Source organism: Emys orbicularis, chromosome 21, assembly GCF_028017835.1.
Source record: "Emys orbicularis isolate rEmyOrb1 chromosome 21, rEmyOrb1.hap1, whole genome shotgun sequence".
Lineage (NCBI taxonomy): Eukaryota > Metazoa > Chordata > Testudines > Emydidae > Emys > Emys orbicularis.
Genome location: NC_088703.1, coordinates 20,043,651 through 20,054,838, shown reverse-complemented (window position 1 = coordinate 20,054,838; position 11,188 = coordinate 20,043,651). Strand labels below are relative to the sequence as shown.

Sequence of the window (11,188 nt, the reverse complement as noted above, 5' to 3'; positions counted from 1 at the left end):
TCAGGCACTGCTGGTGGCGGTGCTCCGGGCGCAGCATTGCCAGGGCTTCTTGGGCAGGGCCGGGAGGGAGAGGAGGAGGAAGCAGCCACCACCGAAGATCAGCACGGCGCCGGCGGCCACGGCGCAGGCCACGGACCACGAGTACTCGTACTCCAGCGGCACGCTCTGGTCGCTGTCGATAAGCCGCCTCACCGAGTGGCGGAAAACCTCCAGGCTGATCAGCACCATGATCCCTGCCGGGAGAGAGGGAGAGTGGGAGCGGCGCTAAGAGGCGCTGTGCTGCGGGGAACGGGGCAGGGGGCTCAGGAGGGGGCGCTGTGCTGCGGGGAGCGGGGTGGGGGGCTCAGCAGGGGGCGCTGGGCTGCAGGGAGCGGGGTGGGGGGCTCAGTAGGGGGCGCTGGGGAGTGGGGGGCTCAGCAGGGGGCGCTGGGCTGCGGGGAGCGGGGTGGGGGGCTCAGTAGGGGGCGCTGGGCTGCAGGGAGCGGGGTGGGGGGCTCAGTAGGGGGCGCTGGGCTGCAGGGAGCAGGGAGGGGGGCTCGACAGGGGGTGCTGGGCTGCAGGGAGCGGGGTGGGGGGCTCAGTAGGGGGCACTGGGCTGTAGGAAGCTGAGTGGGGGGCTCGGCAGGGGGCGCTGGGCTGTAGGGAGTGGGGTGGGGGGCTCAGTAGGGGGCGCTGGGCTATAGGGAGTGGGGTGGGGGGCTCAGTAGGGGGCGCTGGGCTCCAGGGAGCGGGGTGGGGGGCTCAGTAGGGGGCACTGGGCTGTAGGAAGCTGAGTGGGGGGCTCGGCAGGGGGCGCTGGGCTGCAGGGAGTGGGGTGGGGGGCTCATTAGGGGGCACTGGGCTGTAGGGAGCTGGGTGGGGGCTCAGCAGGGGGCGCTGGGCTGCAGGGAGCGGGGTGGGGGGCTCAGTAGGGGGCACTGGGCTGTAGGAAGCTGATTGGGGGGGCTCGGCAGGGGGCGCTGGGCTGCAGGGAGTGGGGTGGGGGGCTCATTAGGGGGCACTGGGCTGTAGGGAGTGGGGTGGGGGGCTCAGTAGGGGGTGCTGGGCTGTAGGGAGTGGGGTGGGGGCTCAGTAGGGGGCACTGGGCTGTAGGAAGCTGAGTGGGGGGCTCGGCAGGGGGTGCTGGGCTGTAGGGAGTGGGGTGGGGGGCTCAGTAGGGGGCGCTGGGCTGTAGGGAGTGGGGTGGTGGGCTCAGTAGGGGGTGCTGGGCTGTAGGAAGCTGAGTGGGGGGCTCGGCAGGGGGCACTGGGCTGTAGGGAGCTGGGTGGGGGGCTCAGTAGGGGGCGCTGGGCTGTAGGGAGCGGGGTGGGGGGCTCAGTAGGGGGGCGCTGGGCTGTAGGGAGCTGAGTGGGGGGCTCGGCAGGGGGCGCTGTGCTGCAGGGAGCTGGGTGGGGGGCTCAGTAGGGGGCGCTGGGCTGTAGGGAGCGGGGTGGGGGGCTCAGTAGGGGGCGCTGGGCTGTAGGAAGCTGAGTGGGGGGCTCGACAGGGGGTGCTGGGCTGCAGGGAGCGGGGTGGGGGCTCAGTAGGGGGCGCTGGGCTGTAGGGAGCGGGGTGGGGGGCTCAGTAGGGGGTGCTGGGCTGTAGGAAGCTGAGTGGGGGGCTCGGCAGGGGGCACTGGGCTGTAGGGAGCTGGGTGGGGGGCTCAGTAGGGGGCGCTGGGCTGTAGGGAGCGGGGTGGGGGGCTCAGTAGGGGGCGCTGGGCTGTAGGGAGCTGAGTGGGGGGCTCGGCAGGGGGCGCTGTGCTGCAGGGAGCTGGGTGGGGGGCTCAGTAGGGGGCGCTGGGCTGTAGGAAGCTGAGTGGGGGGCTCGGCAGGGGGCACTGGGCTGTAGGGAGCTGGGTGGGGGGCTCAGTAGGGGGCGCTGGGCTGTAGGGAGCGGGGTGGGGGGCTCAGTAGGGGGCGCTGGGCTGTAGGGAGCTGAGTGGGGGGCTCGGCAGGGGGCGCTGTGCTGCAGGGAGCTGGGTGGGGGGCTCAGTAGGGGGCGCTGGGCTGTAGGGAGCGGGGTGGGGGGCTCAGTAGGGGGCACTGGGCTGTAGGAAGCTGAGTGGGGGGGCTCGGCAGGGGGCGCTGGGCTGCAGGGAGTGGGGTGGGGGCTCAGTAGGGGGCACTGGGCTGTAGGGAGTGGGGTGGGGGGGCTCAGTAGGGGGTGCTGGGCTGTAGGGAGTGGGGGGGGGGCTCAGTAGGGGGCACTGGGCTGTAGGAAGCTGAGTGGGGGGCTCGGCAGGGGGCGCTGGGCTGTAGGGAGTGGGTGGGGGGCTCAGTAGGGGGCGCTGGGCTGTAGGGAGTGGGGTGGTGGGCTCAGTAGGGGGGTGCTGGGCTGTAGGAAGCTGAGTGGGGGGCTCGGCAGGGGGGCACTGGGCTGTAGGGAGCTGGGTGGGGGGCTCAGTAGGGGGCGCTGGGCTGTAGGGAGCGGGGTGGGGGGCTCAGTAGGGGGCGCTGGGCTGTAGGGAGCTGAGTGGGGGGCTCGGCAGGGGGCGCTGTGCTGCAGGGAGCTGGGTGGGGGGCTCAGTAGGGGGCGCTGGGCTGTAGGGAGCTGAGTGGGGGGCTCAACAGGGGGCGCTGGGCTGTAGGAAGCTGAGTGGGGGGCTCGACAGGGGGTGCTGGGCTGCAGGGAGCGGGGTGGGGGCTCAGTAGGGGGCGCTGGGCTGTAGGGAGCTGAGTGGGGGGCTCAACAGGGGGCGCTGTGCTGCAGGGAGCTGGGTGGGGGGCTCAGTAGGGGGCGCTGGGCTGTAGGGAGCTGGGTGGGGGGCTCAGTAGGGGGCGCTGGGCTGTAGGGAGCTGGGTGGGGGGCTCAGTAGGGGGCGCTGGGCTGTAGGGAGTGGGGTGGGGGGCTCAGTAGGGGGTGCTGGGCTGTAGGAAGCTGAGTGGGGGGCTCGGCAGGGGGCACTGGGCTGTAGGGAGCTGGGTGGGGGGCTCGGCAGGGGGCGCTGGGCTGTAGGGAGCTGAGTGGGGGGCTCGGCAGGGGGCGCTGTGCTGCAGGGAGCTGGGTGGGGGGCTCAGTAGGGGGCGCTGGGCTGTAGGAAGCTGAGTGGGGGGCTCAACAGGGGGTGCTGGGCTGCAGGGAGCGGGGTGGGGGCTCAGTAGGGGGCGCTGGGCTGTAGGGAGTGGGGTGGGGGCTCAGTAGGGGGCTCTGTGTTGCAGGGAGCGGGGTGGGGGCTCAGTAGGGGGTGCTGGGCTGTAGGAAGCTGAGTGGGGGGCTCGGCAGGGGGCACTGGGCTGTAGGGAGCTGAGTGGGGGGCTCAGCAGGGGGCGCTGGGCTGCAGGGAGCGGGGTGGGGGGCTCAGCAGGGGGCACTGGGCTGTAGGAAGCTGAGTGGGGGGCTCGGCAGGGGGCACTGGGCTGCAGGGAGCGGGGTGGGGGGCTCAGCAGGGGGCACTGGGCTGTAGGAAGCTGAGTGGGGGGCTCGGCAGGGGGCACTGGGCTGCAGGGAGCAGGGCTCGACAGGGGGTGCTGGGCTGCAGGGAGCGGGGTGGGGGCTCAGTAGGGGGTGCTGGGCTGTAGGGAGTGGGGTGGGGGCTCAGTAGGGGGCTCTGTGTTGCAGGGAGGGGGCGGGAGGCTCCCCAGGAGGCGCTGGGCTGCAGGGGCAGAGGGCTCGGCAGGGAGCGGGGAAGGTGGTACCTACCGGAGATCATGAAGAAGCAGGAGGCAGGTTTGAGCAGGAACTCCACCCCTTTGCTCAGCGCCATGGTGATGCACAGGGAGCCCATCACCATCAGGGTGATGCTCAGAAGAGAGATCACAGCCGCCGTGATGTTCAGCTCTGGGGGGGCGGGAAGCGGGGGGAGACAGAGAGTTACCCCAGTCTGGGAGGAAAACCCCCACTGCCAGCCTCCAGTACAGCCCAAGAGACCTTGGCTAGATGGGCCCATGGGTGTGATCTGGGGAAGAGAGGAGGCAGGATACAGGGGTAGATGGGCTCATCGGTGCAATCCAGGGACATTCTAACCTTTTTTTGTCGTTCTCTGGAAAATGCGGGCGTTCTCCCCGGTGCTGAAGAATTTGAAGTAGGAGCAGTTGGCTTCTGGGAAGGGAGAAAGGAAGGTGGAGAAATTGGAGACATATAAACAGGGGCGCGGGGAGAGAAGGGGATGGGGAATCAGGAAGTGTGAACACTCCGGGCGGTCGGGGTGAGTTTGGGGAGAAGGGGGTCAGGTGGGGTGAGTTAGTAACCCCCTGCTATCCCAGCCCTGGGCTCCCTCGACCCCCAGATCTCCAGTGCCCCTCAATCCTGACCCTCAGTCCCCTGCTATCCTAGTCCTGGGCTCCCCCTACACGCACCCAATTCCCCCAAACCTTCCTGCATGAACCTTCCACCCCAAACTCACCAGCCCCACCAAACCTGCCCCTCACTCTCACCCCAGCCCCTGAGTCTTCCTCCCCCCCCCCAACTCACCCCCACTAGAAAAGTAACTCAGGAATTTCACCCTCTGCAGCAGGGTGAGTGTACCGATGCATTCCCCAAAGGGCTGGGAAATTGGGGGAAGGAGGGAGATTTATTAACACTCCCCATGTTTTGTCACAGATGGGAATTAGCTTGAGATAGATAGATAGATAGATAGATAGATAGATAGATAGATAGATAGATAGATAGATAGATAGATAGATAGATAGATAGATGCAAGGGGGTGGATGGAGGCATGGAAGGGTATGGATGGGTGAGGGGGTGAGGGGGTGAGTGGATGATATGACAAAGTGGGATTTTTTCGTAATATTTTATGACCCCTATCTGTGTCTCCTGCCCCTCCACCCGCCGCCCCATGCACTGCGTGGCTCCCCAGTGGAAGGAGAAGCGATTACATTTGCTCTCAGCACTGGCTAAGAGACACGGGTGGCTGCGTGTTACCTCCCAGTTCGGGTGGAATGAAGATTCACCAAGGAACTCGCTGAAACCGACCCAGGACACCAACGGGGCCAGCGAGACCACGCCGGCTCCCAGGGCGCACGGATTTCCCCGCTCTCCGCAGGGGAGCAAAGACCCCAGCTGGAGAAGCAAAGCCGGGAGGTGTGAGTCGAGGTCTCCGGCACCTAGGAACTGACTGAGGGAGAGCTGAAGGCCTGTACAACCCACCGTGCACGGGCTTGGCCTGGCCGGACAATGGCTTCAATTCTGGCTCTTTGTGATCCCCCTCCCCCCCCCCCCCGGGTGTCCAACGCTGTGCTCCAGCTGGGAAACACCCCGGCGACTCTGAAAACGCTGCCTGGGCCTCACTGGACATGCTAGGAGAGGTTCCCAGGTCCCTCAGGAGTGGACAGGTCCCTGCCACGAGCCTGTCTCGGTTGGACACGCTGAGCCAAGCTCTTGGAGGGAAGCTGGAGGGTGTGTGGGGATGAATGGATGGATGGGTGTCTATGGGATGGACAGATGGATGGATGGATGGATGGATGGATGGGTGTGTATGGGATGGAGGGATGGATGGGTGTGTATGGGATGGAGGGATGGATGGATGGAGGGGTGTGGATGGGGTGGATGGATGGATGGGTGTGGATGGGATGGATGGATGGATGGATGGAGGGTGGTGTATGGGATGGATGGATGGAGGGGTGTGTATGGGTTGGATGGATGGATGTGTATGGGATGGAGGGGTGTGTATGGGATGGATGGATGGAGGGGTATGTATGGGATGGATGGATGGATGGATGGATGGATGGATGGATGGAGGGGTGTGTATGGGATGGATGGATGGATGGATGGAGGGGTATGTATGGGATGGATGGATGGATGGGTGTGTATGGGGTGGAGGGATGGATGGGTGTGTATGGTATGGATGGATGGATGGATGGATGGGTGTGTATGGTATGGATGGATGGATGGATGGATGGATGGATGGATGGATGGATGGATGGATGGATGGAGGGGTGTGTATGGGATGGATGGATGGATGGATGGATGGATGGATGGATGGAGGGGTGTGGATGGGGTGGAGGGATGGATGGATGGATGGATGGATGGATGGGTGTGTATGGGATGGATGGATGGAGGGGTGTGTCTGGGATGGATGGATGGATGGATGGATGGATGGATGGATGGATGGATGGATGGATGGGTGTGTCTGGGATGGATGGAGGGAGGGAGGGAGAGAGGGTGTGTATGGGATGAATGGGTGTGTATGGGATGGATGGAGGGATGGATGGGTGTGTATGGGATGGATGGATGGATGGAGGGGTGTGTCTGGGATGGATGGATGGATGGAAGGGTGTGTCATGGATGGATGGATGGATGGATGGATGGATGGATGGATGGATGGAAGGGTGTGTATGGGATGGATGGATGGAGGGGTGTGTCTGGGATGGATGGATGGATGGATGGAGGGGTGTGTCTGGGATGGATGGATGGATGGATGGATGGATGGATGGAAGGGTGTGTATGGGATGGATGGATGGAGGGGTGTGTCTGGGATGGATGGATGGATGGAGGGGTGTGTCTGGGATGGATGGATGAATGGGTGTGTATGGGATGAATGGGTGTGTATGGGATGAATGGGTGTGTATGGGATGGATGGATGGAGGGGTGTGTATGGGATGGAGGGAGGGTTGTGTGGGGATGGAGGATGTGTGGGGTTGTATTTTTGATTTTTGATAGCCCAGTAACAGGTTTAAACCACTACCAGCAGCTGGAATTCCAGTTGTTATGCTTATTACTGAAAACCTCTAAAAGACGGCGTTTTTGAACCCTTAGCACAGCTAACAGACCCAGAGGGGAGGGTGAAGTGAGTGACCTCAAGGAGTAAACGTGACCCTTTGCCCTCCTGGCTTGAGTTGTTTTTCCGAAGCACGTGGTTTTGCAAGACGGAAGTCTGGCAATAGTTAACTATTGCTATTCAGCTGTTAACTGATGGAAAATTGCCCACTAGACAGGCTGGAAATCTCCACCCTTAACTTAGCGTCTGCTCAGCAGTTTTGTTAGTGAGCAAGCTATGCAATACTAACAAGATGGATATAAAAAGGGGAAGAAATCTGAGCTCTATGGACACTTGAATGCCTGGACACCTCTCAAGTTCCCCTGGAGACCGCCAGCTGGCCACTGGACGCCTACAGTTATCCACTCGAGACCATCTCAAGTCCCTGGGTAAATATGAATCTGGGATTTTGGGGGATGTTTTACTAACCTGTTGTGGAAGAGCTTAAGACTAAGTAATATATAGCTTTAAGTGAGAGCACTCTTGTGTTGCCCTGTTTGTGCCAGCCATCTATCGGTCAGACGGCCGTGTCTCCCCTGATTTATTTCCTGACACCACCTCACACAGAGTAAAGTTACCAGGAGCTTTGGGTTGAAAGAACCCCAGGTAACAGGGTGGCTGGATGGATGGATGGGTGGTTGTGGGGAGGATAGATGGAGGGATGGATGGATGGAGGGGTTTGATGGGTGGGTGGGTGGGGGTGGATGGATGGACAGACGGGTGTGCATGGGGCTAGATGGAGTCTGTATGGGATGAATGGATGTACAGGGATAGATGGAGGGGTGTGTGGGGATGGATGGAGGAGAGTGTGGGGATGGACTGGTGGGGGTGGATGGATGGATGGATGGAGGGAGGGAGGGAGGGAGGGAGGGAGGGGTGTGGGGTGGATAGAGGGAGGGAGGGATGGGGTGGATGGAGGGAGGGAAGGAGGGAAAGGGGGGTCGATGGATGGGAGGGGTGGGGTGGATGGAGGGAGGGAGGGAAAGGGGGGGTCGATGGATGGGAGGGGTGGGGTGGAGGGAGGGAGGGAGGGAAGGGGGTGTCGATGGATGGGAGGCGTGGGATGGATGGAGGGAGGGAGGGAGGAATGGGGGGTGGATGGAGGGAGGGGTGGGGTGGGGTGGATAGAGGGCGGTAGATGAATGGGACGGGGTGGAGTGGATGGAGGGAGGGAGGGAGGGAAGGGGGGATCGATGGATGGGAGGGGTGGGGTGGATGGAGGGAGGGAGGGAGGGAAAGGGGGGGTCGATGGATGGGAGGGGTGGGGTGGATGGAGGGAGGGAGGGAAGGGGGTGTCGATGGAGGGGAGGCGTGCGATGGATGATGGGAGGGAGGGAGGAATGGGGGGGTGGATGGATGGGAGGGGGTGGAGTGGATGGATGGAGGGGTGTGGGGTGGATGGATGGGGGAGGGAGGGAAGGAGGGAGGAATGGGGGGTGGATGGAGGGAGGGGTGGGGTGGGGTGGATAGAGGGCGGTAGATGAATGGGACAGGGTGGAGTGGATGGAGGGAGGGAGGGAGGGATGGGGTGGATGGATGGGAGGGGGTGGGGTGGATGGAGGGAGGGAGGGAGGGAAGGGGGGATCGATGGATGGGAGGGGTGTGGGGGGGAGGGAGGAATGGGGGTGTGGATGGAGGGAGGGATGTGGGGAGGTGGAGGTATAAGATTTTCAGAACACAGTCCCCCCAGTGGCAGCTCTGCCCCACCCGCACCCACCCCACCTTTGTCCCCTGCCGGCTCCCGGCGCCATAACTGCTTTGTGCCCCTGACCCCATGGCCCTGCCCCTCTCTCCACCCCATGTCCTGCTGCTGGAGGGCTGAAGGAAATGGACCAGAGCAGCTATCGCACTTTAAACACGCACCCTACCTGATCCCAGACACATCCACATGGAGACAACCCCCGGGACACCTCCAGGGGTTGTGAAATGGGGCCCCGGGCCTTTCCCCTCTAGGGGCGCCGGCTCCCATCCGGCCCCAGGGCAGGGACTGGCTGGCTCAGGGGGCAGGGAATGGGGCACGGGGCCTTTCCCCTCTAGGGGACGCCAGCTCCCATCCAGCCCCAGGGCAGGGACTGGCTGGCTCAGGGGGGCAGGGAATGGGGTGTAGGGCCTTTCCCCTGCTCCCATCCGGCCCCAGGGCAGGGACTGGCTGGCTCAGGGGGGCAGGGAATGGGGCCCGGGGCAATTGGCCATCATTTCACTGGATTCAATGAGCCCAGATGCCCAGCCGGGTGAATGTTTCCTGGTTGGGATGGTAACAGACCACAGCGCAGAACAGCTCCCCAGTGCTCTTGATCTCCAGTTTCACTCTTTCCAGCCAAGAGGCGCTTTAACTGGCCCCAGTCCCTTCTCCGGACCCTCCCCCCAGACTGGAATTCAGCTGATGCCATCGGTCGCTGCTGCAGCATCAGAAAGAAGCGCAGAGACAGAACCCAAAACACTCCTGGAGACGCCCGAATACGTTCAACCCAAAGCCGGGGACAGAACCCAGGAGTCCTGGCTCCCAGCCCTGCTGCTCTAGCCACTAGGCCCCACTCCCCTCCCAGAGCCAGGGACAGAACCCAGGAGTCCTGGCTCCCAGACCCCCTGCGCAGAACCCGGGTGGGAAGCATGAGAGGGTGAGGGCATCTGGTTATTTATGAAACTCCAGCTGTGAAAAATTATCAGAGTCAAGCGGAGGTGGATGGAGGTGAAGGCTGAAAAGGGAGTGAGTGGTGGGGGGGGGGGGAAGAAGATAGATAGATAGATAGATAGATAGATAGATAGATAGATAGATAGATAGATAGATAGATAGAGTGGATGGGGATAGGTAGGTGTTATTCGGGGTGGGTGGGGTGGATGGGGATAGGTAGATGGGTGTTTATGGGGGTGGGTGGAGAGAGGCAGTGAATGGGGGATGGAAAGGAAGGAAGGGAGGGGGAGGGAAGGAAGAAGGGAGGAAGGAGGGAAGGAAGGGAGGTGGAGGGAAGGAAGGGAGGAAGGTGGGAGGGAAAGAAGGAAGGGGGAAGGAAGGAGGGCGGGAAGGAAGGAAGGAGGGAAGGAAGGGGGAGGGACGGAAGGAAGGAAGGAGGCAGGGAAGGAAGGGAGGAGGGAGGGAAAGAAGGAAGGAGGGAAGGAAGGAAGGTAAGGGGGAAGGAAGGAAGGAGGGAGGGACGGAAGGGAAGAGGGAGGGAAGGAAGGGAGGGGGGGAGGGAGGGGAGGAAGGGAAGAGGGAGGGAAGGAAGGGAGGGAGGAGGGAAGGAAGGAAAGTGCAAAGGAAGAGGAGGGGGGACGGGCCAGGCTCTCCTCACCTCCGGGCAGCTCGGCCGGGCCGCAGGTCGCCCTCTCCACCTCCATGTCCTCCACCCAGAGCTTCTTGTAGCATAACTTCCAGAGGCCGTAGTGGGCGGCCTCGCACATGGCGCTGTGGTTCTGCTTGTAGGTGTTGAGCTCCACCCAGAACTCGGTGCCCACGGCCAGCACGGTCAGCGTCACCCCCACAATGGCCACGAAGAAGGCCAGCTTGATCTTGCCCTCCTGGGCATCGCTGAGGGCCGGGCGTCGCTTGCCACCCACCCGGCCCCGCAAGCTACCCATGCGCTGCTCCTCCTGCTGGAGGAAAAAATTGGGCCACATCATCCTTCCTGGGTTTTACCCCTCTGATAACCCTAACCGTAACCCCTACCCCTAACCCTGCCCGGCCTTCCCCCCTGCTCGGTTCCCCAGCCGCCTCGCGCGGACGCTCTGTGCCTCCGCCCCACAGGCTATTTAGGTCGGACGCCTGCTGCCGAGCTGACCCCCTGGCTGGCTGAGCGAGAGGCCGCCCGGTAGCTCACACCCGCGGCCCCGGTTGTAAATACGCCCTGCACCTGTTAGGAGCCATCACCCGTCTCCAGGGCAATAGAAGCTATTTTTAAGGCCTTGGGTGCGTGTGTTTTAAAGCGGCACATGCAGCGCTGGGAGCTGCCCACGGGCCCGCTCACCCGCAGCCAGCGCTCCTGCCCCCTGCCCCACAGAGCCCCCTGGGAGCTCCCCTCACAGACAGCCCTCCTGCCCCCTGCCCCACAGATCCCCTGAGAGCTCCCCTTCACAGCCAGCCCTCCAGCCCCCTGAGAGCTCCCCTCACAGCCAGCCCTCCTGCCCCCTGCTCCACAGAGCCCCCTGGGAGCTCCCCTCACAGCCAAACCTCCTGCACCCTGCCCCACAGAGCCCCTGAGAGCTCCCCTCCACAGCCAGCCCTCCTGCCCCACAGAGCCCCCTGGGAGCTCCCCTCCACAGCCAGCCCTCCTGCCCCCTGCCCCACAGAGCCCCTGAGAGCTCCCCTCCAAAGCCAACCCTCCTGCCCCCTGCCCCACAGAGCCCCCTGAGAGCTCCCCTCACAGCCAGCCCTCCTGCCCCCTGTCCCACAGAGCCCCCTGAGAGCTCCCCTCCACAGCCAGCCCTCCTGCCCCCTGCCCCACAGAGCCCCTGAGAGCTCCCCTCCACAGCCAGCCCTCCTGCCCCCTGTCCCACAGAGCCCCCTGAGAGCTCCCC

General features: G+C 63.6%; 1 protein-coding gene across 1 annotated transcript; it reads right to left on the bottom strand.

Moving 5' to 3' along the window:
* On the bottom strand, positions 1-10,294 carry CACNG6 (calcium voltage-gated channel auxiliary subunit gamma 6). The gene is made up of 4 exons (XM_065420664.1): positions 9,967-10,294; positions 3,946-4,020; positions 3,622-3,759; positions 1-233 (listed from the first exon to the last, which is right to left on the bottom strand). The coding sequence occupies exons 1-4, from the start codon at positions 10,292-10,294 to the stop codon at positions 1-3; spliced, it is 774 nt and encodes a 257-aa protein (XP_065276736.1).
* Positions 10,295-11,188: the final 894 nt, after the last annotated feature.